Source organism: Eschrichtius robustus, chromosome 20 (genome assembly GCF_028021215.1).
Source record: "Eschrichtius robustus isolate mEscRob2 chromosome 20, mEscRob2.pri, whole genome shotgun sequence".
Classification (NCBI taxonomy): domain Eukaryota; kingdom Metazoa; phylum Chordata; class Mammalia; order Artiodactyla; family Eschrichtiidae; genus Eschrichtius; species Eschrichtius robustus.
The window spans coordinates 8069628-8091970 of record NC_090843.1 but is presented as its reverse complement, the minus strand read 5'-3'; the positions used below and the strand labels follow the sequence as shown (position 1 = coordinate 8091970).

The 22343-nt window shown below is 45.2% G+C and overlaps 1 protein-coding gene across 1 annotated transcript in view; it reads left to right on the top strand.

Annotated features, from left to right (window-relative positions):
• The first annotated feature begins 2264 nt into the window (after window positions 1-2264).
• PRPSAP1 (phosphoribosyl pyrophosphate synthetase associated protein 1) overlaps window positions 2265-22343 on the top strand; it is a 30877-nt gene continuing 10798 nt past the window's right edge. The window contains exons 1-6 of the mRNA XM_068531256.1: window positions 2265-2942; window positions 5408-5460; window positions 7751-7817; window positions 19489-19661; window positions 21017-21132; window positions 21600-21655. Of these exons, the coding sequence (XP_068387357.1) occupies window positions 2773-2942; window positions 5408-5460; window positions 7751-7817; window positions 19489-19661; window positions 21017-21132; window positions 21600-21655 (635 nt within the window). The 5' untranslated portion in view covers window positions 2265-2772. The remainder of the gene's footprint in view (window positions 2943-5407; window positions 5461-7750; window positions 7818-19488; window positions 19662-21016; window positions 21133-21599; window positions 21656-22343) is intronic.

The window sequence follows — 22343 nt, the reverse complement described above, 5'->3', positions numbered from 1 at the left end:
AGAGCCCCTGCCATGTGCCAGGCACCAGGAAGTCACTAGGGGTACCTTCTCCCAGATACATTTTGTGAGCCACCCCAGCGCCACACAGATTATTATACATAGGTCATAAGGTGGGAAAACTTCCAACAGTGTAATCTAAATGTTCATTTTTTATGAAGCTTCATGTTAAAACAGAGCATGGTTCTGTAGTTCTTGATGCCAGGCTGAGATTAAATGCCTAGCCTGAGGGCGCTTCCCATGACATTCTGTGCCTAAAACCCAGCCTCCTCCCTCCATGCCTGAGCCAATCTGTGAGGGCAGCTGTTTCTCATAAGTAGCGCCCAAATGGTTATCCCAAACTCATCTTTTATGGCCCTTCTTCCCTATCTTATCAGTGGAGAAATAAGGTAAGTTTGTAGGAACTTAGACATTGAGGCTTGGTGAAGGTGAGTACTTCCAATCTTAAATTTTGTGATTTCTCATCGGAGAAATTGATTATTAACCCTAGTGAGAGGTCCACAGCAGAGTGTAGAAGGTGGGAGGACTTCTTATTAAAAACCACAAAAGTTTTTAATAAGAGGGAGGCAAGGGTGTCAGAGTGGGTAAGGATATGTGAATGGAAGCAAAGATCAGAGAGAGAGATTTGAGGACGCTAGGCTGCTGGTTTTGAAGATGGAGGATGGGGACCACTAGCCAAGGAGAGAAGTGGCCTCTAGAGAGTGGAAAAGGCAAGGAAATGGATTCTCTTCCAGAACATCCGGAGGGAAATCAGCCTGCCAACACCTTGATTTTAGGACTTCTGACCTCCAGAACTAAGATTGTGTAAGTTTGTGTTGTTTTAAGCCACTTGGTGGTAATTTGTTACCACAGCAATAGGAAACACATACAACTTCTAACATACTACATAATTTACTCAATTATTATGTTTATTTTAAAATTGCTCTCCCCCTGCTAGGTGTACCTCTCCAGGGTAGGAATTTTTATCTTTTTTTTTTTTTTTTTCCTCTAAAGTATCCCAAACAACTAAAACGGGCCTGGCAAACAGTAGGTGCTCAGTAAATGTTAATAGATGGATAAATGGATAGATGTAGAAAGCGAGAGAAAGGAAAGAGTCAAGGATTCTCCTGAGACTTACTGACTGGGAACATCACGTTATGTTTACTTACAGAGGGAATAGAGGAGCAGGTGCAGTTTGGAGAGATCTGAGAAAATGAAGATGGGTTTAGTTTGGGGTATATTAAGGTTTGAGGGGTTCTGTGGGATATATATATGGAAAAAATATATATATGTGGAAAATGTGAAGGGAAGTGGTTTCCTTTAGTTTTAGAAGGTAACATGGCTTATGGCTGGGCCCATCGGCTGAACTTGTGTACAGGTGAATAATTTGGTCTAAGCTATTTACCCCATAGCCCATTTGCTTTTTTCCTTTCCTTCTTTCTTGTCTTTCTTTCTTTTTCTTTTTCACCTGCTCTAGGAGAGAGGGGGTGGGTGCATCAGTAATTCTGGAGAGCCAGATGGAATGTGGGTCAGGCTGCTACAGGCCCTGGGGCAGTTCAAATTCCAAATCCTGAAGCTTCAGGCTTGTGAGGCTTCATGACACAAGAGTCACAATCAATTGCTCCCTCAGGCCCAATGTCACAACAGGCAGAGTCCTCAGAAGATGGAGAAGCAGGAGATCAGCCTCCCTCCCCAGTCCTGAGGCAACTGATAACTAGTGACTCAAATGCTTCCCTGCCCTTTACTTTCTTCTTGGACCTCATTCAACAGATATTGATTGCGTGCCTCTGGAACACATAACACTGCCCTGGACACTGGGAAATACGAAGAACTAAGTGACATACGATCTTGCCCTAGGAGGACTTACATCCTAGTCGGGAAGACAGATGTTCACAAAGCTAAATAAAAATAGAAGCAACTATACATGGTGCCATGCACGGTACCGCCCAGCGGGAGAGGGCGGCTTACTGTGGTTGAAGTATCTAGAAAGACTCAGTGGAGCAGATGTCACGTGAGTGGGTCTTTAAGGGACTGGAGCACATGGAAAGGGAGGAATAAAGGCTTTTCTGATCGAGAGCAAAGACCGGCAGGAGTGCCTTGACTCGTTCAGAGAGACTTGCCTTATGTGCAGATGCAAGTTTGGAGTTTGGGGAACAAAGATCAGGCTCAGGAGTACACCACGTTTTGGGCATTTTAGTATCCCAGGCAACCACCCGGAAATAACCCCGCCCTCCACTTTTCAAAGCAATCCCAGCCTAGCGCGGCGCATGCGCCTCGCAGGGCTCTAGCGCTGTGTTATCATGGAGGCGCAGAGCTAGATCGTCAGCCACCTCGGAGGCTGACATTTTGGATCCTGGCGAAAATTTTGGAAAGGCTGGCACCACTACCAAGTCAGGCTGCACCACCCAAGAAGATGAGAGCAAAAGAACTCCCGTGGAGCGACAAGATCAGGCGGCGGAGTGAATCGTGATGCTTCCCTCGGAAAAAAAGCTTGTAGAGAGTTACCCACCGCCCTGCCCTCATCTGAGATGGTGACTATGCGGGCGCTCTAGCCGCGCCTTTTCGATTCCCGGAGGGGGCGGTGCCGTCGTCACTGGCTTTGAGGTGGCTGCGGCGCAAGTCGCGGCGAACTCTCGTTGCGCCCGAGCCCTTAGAAGCCTTTTGTACGAGGAGGGTGGGGGTCTCTGACCTCTTCCCTCCTGTGCCGGGTTTCTCGGTTTCTTCCCTCCTCGGGCCTACCGCTCCCCCGTGCAGCCCCGCCGCGGGCCGGCTGTAACTGCGCCCCCGGGCCGGACGATGCCCAAGAAGCTGCTGCTGCTGCCCCCGCTCTCCGTGTCCTCCGCTTTCCGCGCCCCGCGAGCCTGCCCAGCCGCCCGCCCAGCCATGAACGCCGCCCGCACCGGCTACCGAGTCTTCTCGGCCAACTCCACGGCTGCCTGCACCGAGCTGGCCAAGCGCATCACCGAGTAAGGGGCGGAGGCTGGGGATGTCCCGAGGGGCCCCTCCCGGGAGACGGTCCTTGCTCCTCTTCGCCTCCACGTCCCCCGACCCGGGCGAGGGGTAATTTGGCCCCATCGTCCTGCCCCTGGGGGAGAGAGTCGCAGAATCCTGCCGTTTCAGGTCTGGACAAACCCTTGGAGGTGACAGAGGATCACCCCCCCCCCGCCCCACCCCCAGTTCTGCAGCTGAAAAGCGTTCGTCTGACTCTTGCTGGCTTCTCCCCACCCCCGGGTCCTTGGACCGCTCGCCCTGCTTTCGGCTCCCCACTCCCACCTCCCAGGCGGTGGTGAGGATTCTGTAACCGCTGGATTAGCTCCTTGGAGAGAGGGGCTCTGGGTTTGGCTCCCTTTCCCACGGTTGGGGTTGACCTCTGAAGCTGGTCATCGCCATTCCCAAGTCTCCCCGAGGAGACGGAGGCCCGCACGTAGTTACAACACCGGGGACTGACGGGGCGGGTGCAGTAGGTAGGGGCGGCAGGAGGGCCTTGCAGGTGGAAGACCCGCGAGGCGCAAAGTGCAGCGACAGAAGCAGAGGTGTAGGGGAGGGCAGGGAGAACAGGGCAACCCTAGGGGAGCAGATTTGTCGGAGTTGGTGATAGAAACCATGGTCCAACCGTATTTTGTAAGTCAGATTCGATCAGTCTAAGTCTTTGCCTTTCTTTGTCTTTTTCACCTAAGGAAGCCTCTGGCCTCAAGTGGCCTTTGGGGTCTGAAGGCCTTGCCAGTCTTGCCCTGGGCAAGAGACTTGATTTTCCTGAACTTCATTGGTAAAATAGGGATAATTCCATCTGTTGGACCCAGAACATTGTGAGCACGAACAAAATAATGTAGATCAAGCATCTAGCAGAGCAGAGGCTCATAGTGGCCCTCTGAATAATACATGTTTACTAAATGGCCTCTTTTCTAGTTGGCTCTTGTGAAGAATCCCAGAACCCTAGTGTAAAGGAAGAGCCTTTTGAGCCCTTTGCAAATAAACTTGTTATAAAATAAATAAGCTTGTCTTTTAACTTTTAAAGTCATTTTCACTTTTTAAACAACTTACATTAGAGTTCTGTGGGGTTTTCAGAGTTGATAATTAATAGCACGAAGATATTTTAAAATTCTAGATGAAAATGTAGAAGAAAGGGGAAACTTTAGTCATATTTTCTCAGTAATGCCTATGTTCTTTTCAGTTAGAGTTTTGAATGAGATTAGAAGAGTGTAAAAAAAAAAACCCAAACAATCCTTTTGCAATCTACTACCTAGTTTCTATTTCTAACCTCTGATTATTTGTCTTTCTTTTTGAGGCCAACTAAAATACTAATTTTAAATATGAAGCTTGTGTTTGTTTATTTTGGGTCAGATTTACCACAGTGACCTTGCTAAGAGAAAGCAGAGGGAGGAGGGCAGATTTAAATAGTCAATGGTTTTGCTTTTTTGTTTTTATATTTGGTTCTTGAAAAGTTTGTTCCAGAAAAGTTTTAAGTTTTAACCACTTTTAAGTGTGCAATTCACTGGCATTAAGTACATTCACAGTGTTGTGTGATTATCACCGCTATTCATTTCCAGATCTTTTAATCGTTTCAAACAGAAACTCCGTACCCTTTAAGCACTAACTCTCCATTCCCCCTACTCCCAGACCCTGGTAACCTCTGTTCTACTTTGTGTGGCTGTGAATGTGCCTATTCTAGGTACTTCCTATAAATGGAATCATGCAGTATTTGTATTTTTGTGTCTGACTTATTTTACTTAGAGTCATTTTTTCAAGTTTCATCCGTATTGTAGCATGTACCAGAATTTCAGTCCTTTTTAAGGCTGAATAATATTCCGTTGTACACTTGGTTGGAGTGTTTTTAAACAGATTCCACCCTTATATCATTTCACTCACAAAAATGGTAATGCTAACTGATAAGAACTGAAAACAAACAAAAACCTACCATTAATTCCTTAATATCTAGTATCTAGTCCTCGTTCATATTTCCTAGGTTGTACCCAAAATGGGTTTTTACACTTGGTTTGTTCTAATCAGGATCCAGACAAGATTCACACTGCATTTGGTTAATGGCACTGAAGTCTGTAACGCTTTTGACAATTGAGGCATTTACCTTGGGCTTGTGTTTTTTGGAATTATTGCTAGTAACCACATATTTGTTGGGTATTGATGTTCCAAGGCAATTATTATCCAAAAAAACAATGGAACTAGACACTAGACTTTGGTTGTGGGCTCTTCCCAGTAAAGCAGGGTGTTACAGATTGGTGAGCGCTGGAAGCTGCTTGTGGATGTGGAGTGACAGCAGGTTTTTAGTTCTCAATGAATTAAATTTTCTAAATTTTTTTTTTTTTTTTGTAAAAGAATGCCGGTGTAGTTATTGTAGCCTTTTTGTTGAACACATGCCTGTGAACTGGAGTTTTTTAAAGTGTTCTTAATTGCCTCCCCCTCCCCCTCCCTTTAGGCGTCTTGGTGCTGAATTGGGGAAGTCTGTGGTTTATCAAGAGACCAATGGAGGTAAGTTAAACTTATTTCTTAAACATCCTTTGTTCTCTAAACTCTGTTTAATCGACTGGCATGTTTTTAAAAGGCGAATGTTAATCATGTTTAACACAGAAATACGTTTCTCTTTTAACAGTTGGGGCAGAGGGCATTCTGTTCGTCCCTCTAAATCTTGACTTTTTTGCTCCTCCTTAAAAGTCTCCTTTCCTCCCGTTCCAAGATAATACAAATATCCTGTCATTTTAGAATGAGAAAAAGGAACGATGTAGAGAGTAAGCTTTTTCTTCCATATTGTGCTGTAGTTGATAAGTACTTTTTACATTTATCTGTTTCATTAGGCCATCAAATGGCATTAAGTGCAATCAGTACTAGATAGTAATGACTTATTTAAAAACCTTCCTTGAGTTAGTTTTATCTCTCATTTTTTTCTCTCAAGTCTTGTCGACGCTCACCCTGGGTTAGTCACCCATTTTTGCCGCCGCCTGGGTTTCTGGGGAGAGCTGGAACATTAAATGATATTGCTTGAAGGCACTTGTTGATAGCAGGTGTTCCAGGAATGCAGCAGCAGCCTAAACCCCCCGGTGGGTTCCAGAGTATAACGTCGTCACTCATTGCTAAGACAAGTTCGTATAAAAACAACTTGGAATTATTTTTGCAAAGTTGAAGGCCTTGGGTTCATGTTTTTGTACTTGCTTTTCTCCTTCCAGGGTATAACTGTCTATGGTATAACTAGCTTAACAGGAGATAATTAAGACAAAATTGATGTTTGGGAAGCTAAAAAAGCAAAGTATCGGAAGAGGGAAAGATAGTTTCATGGGTAGTAATGGAAAGCACACGTTCCCGGGGTGTGTATAAGTTACACGTGTGTTATAATTAACCCCCAGAAACCCTTCATCCAGCTTCCACACTCACAACTTTTAACTTGGTGACGTGAGAAATTTTCCTGCCAGGACAAGTCAGGAGATGCTGGTATTTAAAAACCTGAAGATGGGTGCAGATAGGTGAAATAGCCTGTTTAACAGAAATGAATTTCCTTCATTGTGATGGCATTTGGGATTCTCATAAATGAAGCGCTGGAGGAAAAGAGGGTGGTTTAGGGAAGACCTTTTTCTCCATCCTCCCATCCCTGTTTCAGGCCTCCTAGCTCTCTCTCATGCTGTCAAAGTAGCTTCTTAACCAGTCTTCTTAACCTCCATTTTCAGCCTCTCTAGTCTGTTCTACTCACCTCCATCAGGATATTTCCAAAATGCAAACATTTTTACTTACTACTGTTTAAAATTGTATAGGCCACGGTCCAGTCTCCTTAGCAATCACGTGGGGCCCTTTGGGTTCTGAGTTCTGCCCATCTCACCTGCTTCGTCCTTCATCACGTCCGTCAGCACGTCTTGTGCGCTCTGATTCAATAAGCCATTTGAAACCTGCCTGCCTCTCACTACATCCACTGCAGCTGCTCTGGTCCAGCCCGCCATCTGTCGCTTGCCTGGACTCCTTCAGAAGCAACTGGAGTGGCTCCCCCAAAGCAGCCCTTCTTGCTTTGCCACCGTTGTCTTCACACAGTAGCCAGTGATCACACGAGTCCTCCAGTGGCTCTGCTGTCACCCCTTGGAATAAGATCCAGACTCCTGCGTGGTGTGGTCCTGGTCAGCTCCCTGACCTCCTCTCTGTCTCTTTCTCCTCTCTCACTGTGTTTCCGAGCGCACAGTGGCAGCCCCACTCTGCCCCACATCTTTGCAATGTTCCGTACTCCGTTCCTCACCGTATGTTCCAGTCTGCAGCGAGGCCATCATTCCCAGGCCTCTTTCTCTTTTATCGTGGCTGGTCTTTCTCCTGCACATTGGCCTGGAGAGTTTGCCAGCCTTTGGCATTGCATTGTCTCTCCTGAGTCAGTCTTTGTCCCCTTGGTCCAGGTCCCCCACTTTGGGACCCCAACTCAGGGCCTGGAACAGAGGAGGCATTGGCCTTTGTTGAAAGAATAATAAGGATATTAACTTTTGGCCTCTTTATTCACTGTACACTTTTCCCTAAGCATCTTGTGTTTATTTAGTGACGGATATTCTTTTCTGGACCCTGAGATTTTATGTACACTTGTTTGTTGCTTTTGCCTTCTAGTCTATTTTGGCTTATTCTCCCCTTAGCTTGACTATTTTTTACGTAAGTACATGCCATTCCGAGATCTCTTAAGAATTTATTTTGGTGCGCTAAGCAAAGCATTGGTTTAGACTCATCTTTACTCCCTCCAATTGCTGCCTAATTATTGCACCATGAAGAGCTTTTCTTCAAACTGCAGAACATTTTTATTTTTCAGAAACAAGAGTTGAAATAAAAGAATCTGTTCGTGGCCAAGATATTTTCATTATACAGACGATACCCAGGTAAGAGTCAGCACTACTTTATCCCTCTTCCTCTAAAAATCTTATTGATGTAACTTATTATCTTTTCATATGAACAACAATTCCATTTTCTTTAAATTATAAATGCGTTTGCACATTAAATGCTTTCCAGAATACTATATATATGTGTACACATATATGCGTGTGGGTCTATATATGTATGTGTGTGTGTGTCTCTCTCTATACATATATGTATATAGATAGTCTTTTGGAATTCCTGCCATGCTTGTCACACTATACTTAACTGTTATTGTTTACTTTTTTTTTTAAATTTTATTTATTTATTGGCTGTGTTGGGTCTTCGTTGCTGCATGCGGGCTTTCTCTAGTTGTGGCGAGCGGGGGCTACTCTTTGTTGCGGTGCGCAGGCTTCTCATTGCGGTGGCTTCTCTTGTGGAGCGTGGGCTCTAGGCGCGTGGGCTTCAGTAGTTGTGGCGCACGGGCTTAGTTGCTCCGCGGCATGTGGGATCTTCCTGGACCAGGGCTCGAACCCGTGGCTCGTGCCCGCATTGGCAGGCAGATTCTTAACCACTGCGCCACCAGGGAAGCCCCTGTTATTGTTTACTTGATCATCTTCTCCAAGCTTTAAACTCCTCAAGGACAAAAATATCCTACCTCCATTTGCAGGAACCTAGGCCAGTGTCTGTTCGCTCAGCTCTCCTGGAAAGCCTTTGTTGTTGTTAAATGGTGGGTTTTATTTTGCACAGTGGCCCGTCTCTAGCCTGTCTGTCACAGATACCATCTACCACTCCTTCCCTCAGGGTGTGGGAGGACTGGCCCTGGGGGAATCCTGGCATACCTGAGCATGAACTTCCCTGTGAGGTTATCTCTTCTCAGCCCCTCACTGGGAATGGGGTCGATAGATCACGAGTGTCTTTGAAAAATCCAGACCTTCACGTCTTGATCGGTTTAGATTCCTGAGACCCTGTTAGTAATAAACTGCTGCACTGGCTGCCAGCAGGGTGCGGACGCTTTACACGTATCATTTTTAATCCTTATGTGTCAGTCCTACATGGCAGCTCTTGTTGGCCTCTGTGATACTGTGATTTATGATAAGAAATATGTATCTGGTCTTCCTTTCCTGGCACAGAGCTCCTAAAACCCTTGGAATATCCTAAGTGATAAGAGCAGTAAAGGTATCTTTCGTTATTCAGAACAATCCCCTTTCAGTTACACCTGAGTTATGTGAGTGAGGTGATTTTTGGAAAGGCCCTGGATAAACACAGGACGGGGGCTGGTTGCCAGGGTAACCAACCTTGTGATGACTGGGTTGGTACTTTCAGCCCGGCCCCCCTGACCTCCCGGGGAGGGGAGAGGGGCTGGAAGTTGAATCAGTCGCCAGTGGCCAATGATTTGATCAGTTGTGCCTGTATAATGAAGCCTCCATAAAAAACCGAAAGGACTGGGTTCGGAGAGCTTCTGGGCTGGTGAAGATGTGGAGGTGCTAGGGGGGTGGTACACCCAGAAAGGCGTGGAAGCTCTGCACCCCTTCCCCTATACCTCGCCCTGTGCACCTCCCCCATCTGGCTGTTCCTGAGTTATATCCTTTATAGTAACCTGGTAATCTAGTGAGAAAATTGTTTTTCTGAGTTTTATTTATTTATTTATTGGCTATGCCATGAGGTATGCGGGATCTTAGTTCCCCAACTGGGGATAGAACCTGTGCCCTCTGCAGTGGAAGCACGGAGTCTTAACCACTGGACTGCCAGGGAAGTCCCTGAGGTTTTTTTGCCTTTTTTTTTTTTTTTTTTTTACTTTGCTCTAGCAAATTAATCGGAGCTGACGAGGGGGTCATGGGAACCTCTGATTTATAGCCGGTTGGTCAGAAGCACAGGTGACAGCCTGGACTTGCCCATGTCTGAAGTGAGGAAGGGGGCAGTCTTACTGGGCCCTTAACCTGTGGGATCTGATGCTTTGTCCAGGCAGAGAGTGTCAGAATTGAGTTGAATTGTAGGATACCCAGCTGGTGTCCCGAGATCCTGAGAATTACGTACGTGTGGGAAAATCCCCACACAGTTGGTAACCAGAAGTATTCAGTGTTGTAAATGTACGGAGAAGGGAAAAACTGTTTTTCCTTACAGCCCCCTGTGAAGGGATTGAGAAAACTGGGTCTGAAGGAAACTGAGGACCACAGGGTCATGGAGTGAGTAATCTGAACCCAGGTATAACAGAGTTTCCCTGTACACTGATAACTGGTAGATACTAAGTATTTTAATACTTTTTTCTGATCATAAAGAATAATGTTCATCTCTGTAAACACAGGCAGTATAGAAATGTGTATCAGAAAATAAAAATTCCCCAGCCCTCTGAGATAGCTAAATACCTGTTTGTTCCTCTTTATTTGATAATGTGCGTACAAACTTAGGCTCCATAATTCAGGTGATCCTCAAAACCAAAATAAAAGTAATTTTAATTTATCTGCGTGGTTCAAGTTTCAAAAGGGTGTGTGATGAGCCCTGCCTCTGCCATCAGCCACCCTGCTTCCCTCCCTGGATACGGCAAGTGTTATCAGGTTCTTAGGCATTCTTTTCAGAGACTCTGTGTGCTCAAGCAGTTGCTTATATGTTTTTCTTAATTTTTACATAGAAGGAGTCTAATAGGGAATCCCCTGGCGGCCCAGTGATAGGACTCTGTGCCTCCACTGCAGGGTTCTGTCCCTGGTCAGGGAACTAAGATCCCACAGGCCCAGCGGTGCTGCCAAAAAAAAAAAAAAAAAGGAACCTAGAAAAATGGTACAGATGAACCCGTTTGCAGGGCAGAAACTGAGACACAGATGTAGAGAACAAACGTATGGACACCAAGGGGGGGAAAGTGGCGGGTGGGGGTGGGGGGGGTGGGATGACTTGGGAGATTGGGATTGACATGTATACACTAATATGTATAAAATGGATACCTAATAAGAACCTACTGTATAAAAAAATAAATAAAATTCAAAAATTCAAAAAAAAAAGTGTAAGATACCTCTAAATTGATAAGTTAGCAATGATTCTAATATCTGCCTAAAGGTTACTCAGAAATTATTCTTCTTCCCAGAAGAAAAAGACAGTTATAAAATAACCATACTTGTAGCCACATAAATTATGTTAACGTTTTTTAAATATGAAATTTGTAGATTTGACTACATCATAATCACTGAACAAATATAATTATTTTTAAATATTTCACTTAGTCAAACATTTTTCCTACCTTGAGGTCTTCTTTGCCTAGATGTACTTAATTCTGAAATGCTTCATCCACTTGTAAATATTTTCTTTTAGGTCAATTAGTCAGTACACTTAACATGCAGTAAAAAAAAAAAAAAGTCTAATACACTTTGCTGAACTTTTAGAAATAAAGCATTGTACTGTATCAATACAGAAAGAGCTACCTCATCTTTAAAAGATTCTAATTTTGAAACAATCACAAACTTCCAGAAAACTAGCCTGTGCGGTGCAGCCACTTTAGACAGAGTTGCCAGCCTGGTGCCTCACCACCCCAAACACTTCAGGGTGTAATTCCTACAAACGAGGGCTTTCTCTTATACAACCACAGTGCCACAGTGTCAGAATCAGGATACTGAGACCTCTGTGTTGTCACCACCTAAGCCTCAGACCCCATCCCCGTGTCATCCGCTGTCCCCCAGGGCTCTTCCTGGCACAAGGAGCCAGTTGAGGCTCAGGTAGCACTTGGTTGTCTGTGTCGTGTCTTCTGGACAGTCTGGAACCATCCCTCGGTCTTTCCTTGACTTTCAAAACTTTGTCCCTTTTGAAGACGACACTTTGGCCAGTTTATTTTGTCGAGTGACCCTCAGTTTAGGTTTGCCGTATTTCATTACGGTGGGATTCAGCGGAGCTGTGTTCCCACCTTGTCTTCTGCGGCTTCATACTGTGTTCTGTGGACACACCGAAGCTTATTCAGCCCGTCACATACGCTGTGTCTCTAGTCTTGTGCTCGCCAACTGCGGAACATCCTGTATGTGCGTCATATTGCCCGTGTTCGGGGTGTGTCTGTACGAAGATGCCAAGAAATGCGATTGCTGGGTGTGAGAATCCATGCATTTGTGGTATTGAGAGATGTGGCTGCATCGATAGACACTTGAAATACTTGTGGTATCGATAGATAATTCCATATTGCCCTCCATGGGGGATCTACTAATTTACGTTTCCTCCAGCAATTTTGGTTTTGTACTGTTTGTCTCCTGGTGACGGGAATCTTTTTTGCCCCATGCTTTTGTTTGACACTGCATCTTAGGAATGAGGGGAAAGCCTGCGGGGCTTGCGTAGCCCTAGAACATGTGTAGTCAGAGAGCTTTGACACTCCCCTTGGCTGCTCCCTGGCCTTCTGTGCTTATCCTGGTTTTTGTTGGTGGTGAATAGTAAGGTTGCATTCTCACCACTTTTTTTTTTTAACCTCTGAATTCTTGAGTTCCTTAGGGTATAGGACAGAGCTGCAGGTGACCCTAGATCCTTGGCTTGGCCTCTTTAGACTACTGAGAGCCTTTTACTAGTTTATTGAGGGAGAGAGAACAGAACCTCGACCTTTGTAGCCATAGACGGGCCACCTTTGTCACTCATCCTCCAGGAAATACGGGGGTCTGAGTCCAAAGGCAGTGGTGGTCAGTGAAGTCTCTTTACTCTACCCTAACTGAATTTGTGACAGCAAAAGAATGTGTGTCCTGTCAGGAATTGTTTATCTTTAAGGAATCTTAGCCTTAATTCACAGGTCTGCACCTCAGCCTGGAATTTGAGCTCTGACTTTGAACTCATCTCTAGGACAAGAGTTAACTTGGTCGTGGTCAGTTGTGTGCCAGCACATGAGCAGCCGTGCTCTTGGTAGCTTTGTTCTGTTCCGTGTAATCAGGGATTATCCCTGAGTTGGGGGAGGAACTAAGAGGTTATGACCTTGTCACATCAGAGACCCCACTGTGTCAGATAGTCCTGGATGCCATTAGTGACCTAGTGACCGAGGACTTGATGAGCTGCCTTCCGGCTGTGTGTAGACAGCTGACGTCCAGCTGTTGGAGAGCCAGGGTGTTGACCAGTCTTCATTTTCATGATGAGCTGGGATGGTCGAAGCTTTGATGCCTTTGTGAAAGTATAATCTTTTCCAGTCAATTTCTTAATCATAGGATTGACTTAGCAAGACCGAATTAAAAAATTTTTTTTATATTGGAGTGTAGTTGATTTACAATGCTGTGTTAGTTTTTGCTGTATAGCAAAGTGAGTCAGTTTTACATACAAATATATCCACTTGTTTTTAGACTCTATTCCCATATGGGTCATTATAGGGTATTGAGTAGGTCCCTGTGCTATTCAGTAGGTTCTTATTAATTGTCTGTTCTGTACATAGCAGTGTGTATATGTCAGGGACCAAATGTTTTTATAGTACGTCTCTGAGGCTATCGAGTATTCTAATTCCTTTACTTTTATTATGAGTTCGGGAAGTAGGGAAGAGATACAATAATGATAGTAGTAGCAGACTTTGCCGAGGCTGGTGTGTGAAGTTGGTGACGTGTGTGAGGCTGAAGGGCTTCAGGGGGATCATCCCCTCCACCAGTCACCACCCTCTGAGGCAGGTGTCATCATCACCCCCCTTTATGTCCTCTAACCACAGATTTCCACCTTGGGGTATCATTGCGCACTTGTGAATGCATGTAGGGTAGAGGGACAGCTATAGCCGTAATTTCCTTTCTGTTACAATACATCTCTCCCTCCCTAGTTTTAGTTCAGACTTCTTTAACACGTCATGAACAGTGTAAGTTCACAGTCTATTGGCACGGCAAAATAACGCTCACTCTTAACAGCCCTGTCCTGGGATCTTGAGACAGCTTGTGGTTAGTCTTCCTTGTGGCAAGAAGTTGCGCTTTATCTAATTCTTGTTTTCCATATCTCATGGTAACCAAGAATGCAGTAGAAATATTTAGTACATGCAGTTTAGAGTGATCCTGGGGCAGTAAGACATACGGAACTTTACAATGTGCAGGTGTTTTCCAGGGAAAGGACAAATTAACGTGGAAAAATGAGTTGGTTAATGGCTAATGGGGAAACATTTGTAGTTTTTTTTTTCCCGCTTGTGCTTGGGATACTCGAAAATTCGAACAAAGGAGGAGGTAGGGAGCAGTCCATGGAGTTGCAGCAGAGAGAGTGAATCTTGTAGAATAACCTTGACAGCAATTTTACACACTTACCATATGGAAAGGTTTCTTTTTGAAGGAGCAGCGCAGATATACACGGTGCTTTTGAAAACCGGAACCCTGTCCTGAAGATGGTGCAGTTCCCTTGTGGTGCTTGTTTTGAGATTATTGAGAAGCCATAATTGTCTTCCTTGTGAAACCGTGCACCTCAGATTGGGACTTGAACCCACGTGCCGGGACTCGAACCCGGCCAAAACCCACGTCTTCCAGCTGAGATCACACACCTGGTTTCAGGACTTAATGAAGCTCGGGTTTTTGATGTCTCATTGCAGAAAGAATTCAGTGAGAGACAAAGTGATAGGTAAGATGTAGATTTATTTAGAGAGAAACACACTCCACAGACAGAGTGTGGACCATCTCAGGAGGTGAGAAACGCACCAGGGTCTGGGGTTGTCAGTTTTTATAGGGGTGGGTAATTTCATAGGCTAATGAGTGGGAGGAGTATTCCAGCTATTTCAGGAAGGGGCGGGGATTTCCAGGAATTGGGCCACCGCCCACCTTTTGGTCCTTGTGGTCGGGTCTTGGAACTGTCCTGGCGCCTGTGGGTGCGTCATTTAGCTTGCTGATGTGTTACAGTGAGCCTATACTGAGGCTCAAGGTCTAGTGGAAGTTGACTTGTCCGCCATCTTGGACCCATTTGGTTCCAATCAGTTTCTGTCATGTCCTCAGGCTATGTCATGCTTTCAGCGGTTGTGCTCTGCCCCCTCCCTCCTGTTTCACCCGTGGTTCTGTTTGGTGGCATCGAAGCAAAAACATCGTCACGTTGCGGTTCCTGTATCTCTTAGGATGATGGGGACTGGAGAGGAGAAATCTGGAGAAAGGACAGAGAGAATGTCTGTGTGCACGTATCCCATAAAAAGGGTTATTGGGTTTGTCACAGTAAACTGTTTTATTGCTGACTACAGAATATTTTAGTGACAACTAAATTTAGTTAATTTAGCAGGGAATTTAGTTTTTTAGTACTCTCTGCTATAAATGGCTATATAGATTGTCAGTTGAAGCAAAACACACAACCTAAAAGTTGCAGGTTAAGTTGTATTTGGGGACCTTACTGGGGACTGTAGCCCGGAGCCAGCCCCCAGAGGGCTCTGAGAAACTGCTCCAAAGAGGTCAGGGCGGAGCCAGGATGTATGTGAGGTTTTTGCTGGGGCATCACAGGATGACTGCGGACCACAAGAGCAGGCATCTCAAGTTCATGATTCTAGTGCTTTTCTGTACTTGGGAAGATGCAAGGATCTGCGGTCACTGAAATTAGTCCTTAGATATGCTGCATCTTTCTATCTAGGGCAGGTATCCAAAGCACACAATGCTGCTTATTTCCCTCCATCCTGAATTCCCCTCGGGGCTTGCCTTCAGTGGGCGACGGCAGTGGCAAGTGGCTTGATCCTGGTGGAACTGGGATGGCAGGCAGCATCCTTTGTTTACTGGAATGGCAGGGAACATCCCTGTGCACAAGGCGAAGGAGGAACGTATCTCACAGATTTTTCTGTTGAGGAGGAGAGGATGTTACCTAAAGTAATAAGGCTGATTTTAGACAAACAGAACGAAGCTTAGACATCGAAATGAGTTCAGTCGCCTTTAGAGCCGATGTCCTGAGATGTAATATAGACCTTTTTCTGGTGCTGCCGTTGTTCAGAATTTCTTGGGAATTCATCTTCTGGATGTATCTCAAGAAGGGCCGGGTGCAAGCGATGTGTGGGGGAATGTATGCAGGAAGGGACACGGAGCTTTCACGCCACTCTCCCCAGTCTCTACACAGTCTCCAACCTGGAAGCGCTCTGAACCCCCTCCGTTTGGCTTTTTACTGAGGCTTCATTACATAGGTATGATTGATGATACCGTTAGCCTTAGGCGATTGTTTCAACCTCCAGAGGTCATGGGGAATGGGACTGAAAGTTCAACCCCTCTAATCACGTGGTTTGCCTCCCTGGCAACCAGTCCCCTCCTTTAGGTGCAGTCCAAAAGTCACCTCCTTAACATAACTAAAGACACCTTTAGTCCTCTCAGGGCTTAGGAAATTCCAAAGGTTTTAGAAGGGAGCTTGGTGCCCGAAATGGGAACCAAATACATATTTCTTATCATAAATCACAATATCACAGGGTGGTACTCAGGGAGTTTCCAAATGTACTGAGCATTGGAACTAAGTAAAATAGATATGAAGCTTACAAAGTGTTCTTTGAAGGACAATTTTCATGTTTTATGTTACAAGTTCTAGTATGGTGATGTAACATAAGAAGACGCATTAAAAGCACATTACAGCTTATTTGCTGCAGGGGATTCATTGTTGGAGATGGGGACGGGGTAAATCGTACTCCATGACCTGTTCTCAGTACTTGCATCTGTGGTGTTGGTCTGTCTTTGCAATTTTAGTTGATATGTATAGACCATGTCTGTTTCTTTAACTCTCACTCGTTTTTGTCTATCGAAAATGAGAGAGCAGTCAGGGCTGCGTTTAATATAAGATGTGATAGTCTTAGGGAAGAGAAAAATAGTTGGTAAACAGTTAAGATTGTCCTACTTAGATACAAAGACTACAGGCACTAGCCAGGATGTACTTGGAACAGTCTTAGGGAACAGATAAACAACGCAGAGGCTGCCAGCCAATTTCTGTTCGCCCTGCTAGCCCACAAAATAACTGCTTGGTATCCAATTTGTCCAGTGTCCCTCAGTGAATGGGTAAAGCCGTTGTGACAAAGGCCCTTTTGTTGCCTTCCTGACCAATAAGGGGTGGGGGCGGGGGAGGCTTTCCTTAGCTTCGGGCTAGAGAATGTTGACTCCCTTGGCATAGGGCATTAGGAAGAGGAAAAAGTAAAAAATAAAAACCTCAGGAGAGAAATTAGTAATTAGCGGAAAGAAAATTACTCTGAAATCAAGGCTCCTCCCAAACTGTTCCTCCTGTTACATTAATGTCTTACCATCTGGCCTTCCCTTGTGTGCTATCCAAACCTCGTGTTGTGTGGGTGTGTCTTATAAATGCTATCACAAAGCCAGCAAGAAACGCATGACCCAGATAGATACTCTTCCAGGATCTGTTTAATTAATTTCAACAGTTATTGTTGGCATTGGGATCTGGTGTAAGAAACCACCAGGTCCAGTGGAGCTTTTATAATGCCACACATTGCATCACACAAGTGGAAGGTTAAGAAAGCTCTAATTTCATTTCTAACGTTGACAAGCAGTCTGTATATGGAAGAGGCTTTTGCTACGGTGTATAGGATGCCTGTTGTTTCGGTACGGACTCCTGAGTTACCTACATTCTGTGCTCTGAGTACTGTGCAGGCTTCCAGCTCGACCACCAGAGCCCACAAGGCATCAATGTAGATGATCCGTTGTGGGAAGGGAAGCTCTCCCCTCTGGAATGAAGGATACGTGTTTGGGAAGGGGAACATTCTTAGGTGAGTTAGCTGTGCTCCTTTTTGGGACAGATGATTACAAGGGTGATCGTGGGGGCGTCTCTGGCCTTCCCCGAAAATGAGGTCGGCCTTGCTTACCCTGTTATCTCCCCCACCTGACACACCTAACACAGTACCTGGTGCAAGGTGCTCAATAAATATTTGTTGAGTTGATGACCCAGGATGAAAATTGTTGGAAAGTGCTGAAAATAGACCAAATATTATGAATTCCTAAGTACCTTGGAGGTGTTTGATAAGTGTTTTGTCCTGATTGTACCAAAAGGTCGTGTGTCCTCTGACCTTTTGATGGCAGACTTGGGACATTATTGATTTGGGAGCACGAGGGAGAAGAATGTACCACTTTATTTCAGAGGAAGAAATGGCAGCTGGAAAGTAACGTCACCTGTCAGCAGTGCAAAAGGCATGTCTAGGTTGACAACTGCATCTTGAAGTTGAGCCCAGACTCAACTCTGCCTACCCCGTGGGAGAAACAAACATAGAAACTTCTGACAGAATCTTGAAATAGTTGTGAAAAATCCAAACTACAAAGGAGAGGTTGGAAGCTCCACCAGTTGAACGTGGGTGTGGAAAACACTGTCAGAGTGAAAGGATGTCTTTGCCTCGCTCACTCCAGGGGCACAGGTGTAAACATAAAGTGGAAGAGACTGGGGGAAAATGGCCTGACTGTCTTTCAAGCTAAAAAGCATTTCGCGATGAGTATTTCATTCCACCACTTACTCAGCAAGCATTTATTAAGTCTCTGCTATGTTGATGGCAGGCTTTCCATTTTGCTACAGATCAGATAATTCAGAAACTGTGTCATCTGAAGAGCCTACCCCTCACTTGGGTGGGAACTAGGACGTGGGAAATGATCTTCTTTATCTGGGGAAGGCAAGGGAGATACACTCCTGACACAAAAGAGAGGCTGTTTGAGGACACTTGGGTAATCCAAAGAGGAGTAGGAGGACGCTAGAGAGAGAGGGTAGAGCTTTGGAAGGTCATCCTGAAGGATTTCAAGGCCCTTAACTTTAAGGACAGAGGCCACCTTATGCTTTTTTTTTTTTTTTAGTAAATTTATTTATTTTATTTTTGGCTGTGTTGGGTCTTCGTTGCTGCGCGCGGGCTTTAGTTGCAGTGAGCGGGGGCTACTCTTCATTGCAGTGCACGGGCTTCTCATTGCAGTGGCTTCTCTGTTGCGGAGCACGGGATCTAGGCGCACGGGCTTCAGTAGTTGTGGCACTCAGGCTCCATAGTTGTGGCTCACGGGCTCTAGAGCACAGGCTCAGTAGTTGCGGCGCATGGGCTTAGTTGCTCCACGGCACGTGGGATCTTCCCGGGCCAGGGCTCGAACCCGTGTCCCCTGCATTGGCAGGCGGATTCTTAACCACTGCACCACCAGGGAAGTCCCCACCTTTTGCTTGATCAGCCTTGGCAAAGGGTTAACAGTCAGCATTCATTAAAATTTGGAAATAGCCTTTCCTTTGAATACCTTTCAGATTCATATTTTCTTGTCTATCTGGGTAATCTTTGTTAGGAATCTATGTGTCTCAAGGGAAGAAGGGATGGGGGAGATATTTGGAAATTAAGTTCCAAAGTCTCCCCACCCCTCACCCTTCTCCCCACTCCCAAAAGAAAAAAAAGAGACCAAGTTCTTTATGGTTACGGCAGCTAAATACAAGGGCAGGTGGATTTCCCTTGGTGTCCCCAGGAAAACGAGGTGCTAGCACTCTGGCCCGAGTTCAGATCCCGGGGATGGTGCCAGCAGGTGTGGGTTCACTCTGGTCGTCAGCAGTCACTGCCTGCTTCACCTGCCACTCCTGTGACCGTGTCACTGACAGAAGATCGCGGCAAAGGTGAGAGTGGATACCCGTGTGTGGATTTAAGTAACCTCACATGAAAACCGGAACTCAGACAGCTGTAAAGAGGAGTTAGTAAGCTCTCTCCTCTCTTCAGGAAGTGCCGTCGTAAGCTAGCGAGATGATCCACGTAACATCATTCGTGGCAGCCCAGGTCAGATTGCTGCGGTGGAGATCTTTGCCAGGAGTTAATAAATGAAACTAATCCAAAAGTGCACATCTCATCTGTTTCAGAGACGTGAATACAGCCGTGATGGAGTTACTGATCATGGCTTATGCACTGAAGACCGCATGTGCCAGGAATATTATCGGCGTCATCCCCTACTTCCCCTACAGCAAGCAGAGCAAGATGAGGAAGAGGGGCTCCATCGTGTGCAAGCTCCTGGCGTCCATGCTGGCGAAGGCCGGTGAGTGCGGCCAGCGCCCTGGGGCCCCGTGCCATTGCTTGGGACCGTCCCCTGTGCCAGATTAGTCCATGGCGCGGGTAGCTGGTTGGGGACCTGTTTTCTCTAAGCGTTGTTCAGTGGTTACTTTGTCTTGCTTCCTTTTGCATAGTTCTGGTTAGGGATATGTGAGCTTAGGTGTCAATTCTTCTTCTGTTCTCTTTGTCCTCCTTCAGAGTGACCTTGTCTGCTTCAGGGCTTACTTCTCTCATCTTGGACTTCTTCCTCATTCCACCTTCTTTTCCGTTTCACCTTATCATCATCGAAGCTTCAGCTGGCGATCTTGGCATTCGGATGTGATCTTTTGAGTTCCAGGTCTAGATTTATTCAAACCTTAGCTAAATTCTGTTGATGTACATGATAGTAAAACTGGATTTTTCCTTTACTACTTCTTCAGCTTATATACTCTTTTTTTCCCCCCTCCCCGACTGTCTTTCTGTATAGCAGATCATTTTCATTGTGTGTTTGTGTAGTGGTGACATACTTTATGGCCTCTAAATCAAATGTAATAGCCCTTTACAATGAATGGGATTTTATTTGCCACATGTTTATTTAAAAACTCAAATATATATCTGAGTCCTGAGAAACACATTTGAATTCCATTTGCTATAAAAATGTGTAATGTTTTTGGAAAGAACAAGTAATTCTGCTTCTTCGCTCTGGAAATTTTTCAGTGACCCTGGCCGTTTGCCGTGTAGTTATATGTGTACCTTTTTTTTTGCTTAGCACTGTTGATTATAAGGGTGTGTTTGCATTGTTTTTCTGTACTTGACCCATTCTCTTCGGACATAGACGCATGTTTCCAAGCTCTTCAGTGTCTTATCATTGTGTTTGTGGATTTCTTTCCTCCTAGTGTGTCTGTTACTTCGCTTTTGCTTTCCTATTCCTTCTGCCTTAATCCACAGTCCTTTAACATCTCTTCCTAGATTCTTTAATCAAGGCCTATTTTTTTTACATCTATTTTTGCTCCAGTATTTAATTCCATGTTTATATTTTTGCTTCTACCTGATTTTTCCTTTCCCAATCAATGTTCAGGCCTAAGCTAATGATGATGGTAGAGGAGAGCACTGTTTTTTAGCTTCAGTGTTTTAAGCCGTGTGGAAGGTTATAGGCTCCTTTACATCAGGCTCAACACTGTCTTCAGTTCATTGAGTTTTGTTAAGATTGCAAATAAGGTCTGTAACGAACATGCTTGTTCCCAGTGGCCCCCCTGCCTTCAGTCTTCCGTTAGGAAAGAGGCGTCGGGCGTCTGGTTTGTGTCCGCTGTAGCCGTTAGCTTGTAGGGGTGACCTTTGTAATTTTTTGTTTTAAACTTTCAGGTTTAACTCACATTATCACCATGGATCTTCATCAAAAGGAGATACAAGGCTTTTTCAGCTTTCCTGTGGACAACCTCAGAGCCTCACCTTTCCTGCTTCAGTATATCCAGGAAGAAGTGAGGAGCGTCGGCAAATACCCCACTGTCCTCCAAAGAGACCCCTGTGTAGTTTTTCTCTGGTACCAGATTTCAGTATTGAAAGGCACATCCAACGATCAAATGACCTTTCCCTTAAGTCTCAGTGCCTGAGCCATTAAGTCAGATAAGGTCAGCATTTAGGCACAGAGGATAGTGCTTTTTAAAGAAATTAAACATGGATTTCCTCCTAAGTATCTTTAGCAATTTGCTTATATTTTCTAAAATGAAGGTTTTAGGAATTAATTATTCTTCATCTTCTTGATGTAGCCGACTTTGGCAACGGTGCTAATTGACAAGGGTTACAAACTGTTAAACGAGGGAATGAAATTCTAGCTTGTTTGCTAGTACGGATCATTGTAATGAGAAGAAAAAAATGTGTTGCCAGCACCCAGGTGTTATTTTTTTGATACCTTCTCAGTATGTTCTTATTTTTCCTCCAAACCTAGATTCCAAATTATAGAAATGCAGTCATCGTAGCTAAGTCTCCTGATGCTGCAAAAAGGTAAATGCGCCAGACATTTATACACATCCCTTTTGGGTGTTTCAGAATCCGAGGTCTGTCTTTTTTTTTTTTTTTAATTTTTATTTATTTAGTTTATTTTTTTATTTATTTATGGCTGTGCTGGGTCTTCGTTTCTGTGCGAGGGCTTTCTGCAGTTGTGGCAAGCGGGGACCACTCTTCATCGCGGTGCGCAGGCCTCTCACCATCGCGGCCTCTCCTGTTGCGGAGCACAGGCTCCAGACGCGCAGGCTCAGCAATTGCGGCCCACGGGCCCAGCCGCTCCGCGGCATGTGGGATCCTCCCAGACCAGGGCTCAAACCCGTGTCCCCTGCATTGGCAGGCAGATTCTCAACCACTGCGCCACCAGGGAAGCCCCCGAGGTCTGTCTTAATATGGCTTGTGAAAACTCATCAGCTCCAGCTTTCCCCCAAATCACTGTCATACCCCAAACCACAGCTTTACCTCTAGTTTCCAAACAACACGAGCATTTCTCGGAATTACTCATTTTTCCCCTGGGAGAAAATGAAGTTCTTCCTTCAAGTTCTCAGGAAAAGGAAAACAGGAAGACTGTGAACGCCTTTGAGACAGTGGTTTTTGAGACCTTTTTGAACAGAGTTCTTCTGAAGATGAGGGACTTCCCTGGCGGTCCAGTGGTTAAGACGCCGCGCTTCCACTGCGTGGGGCACGG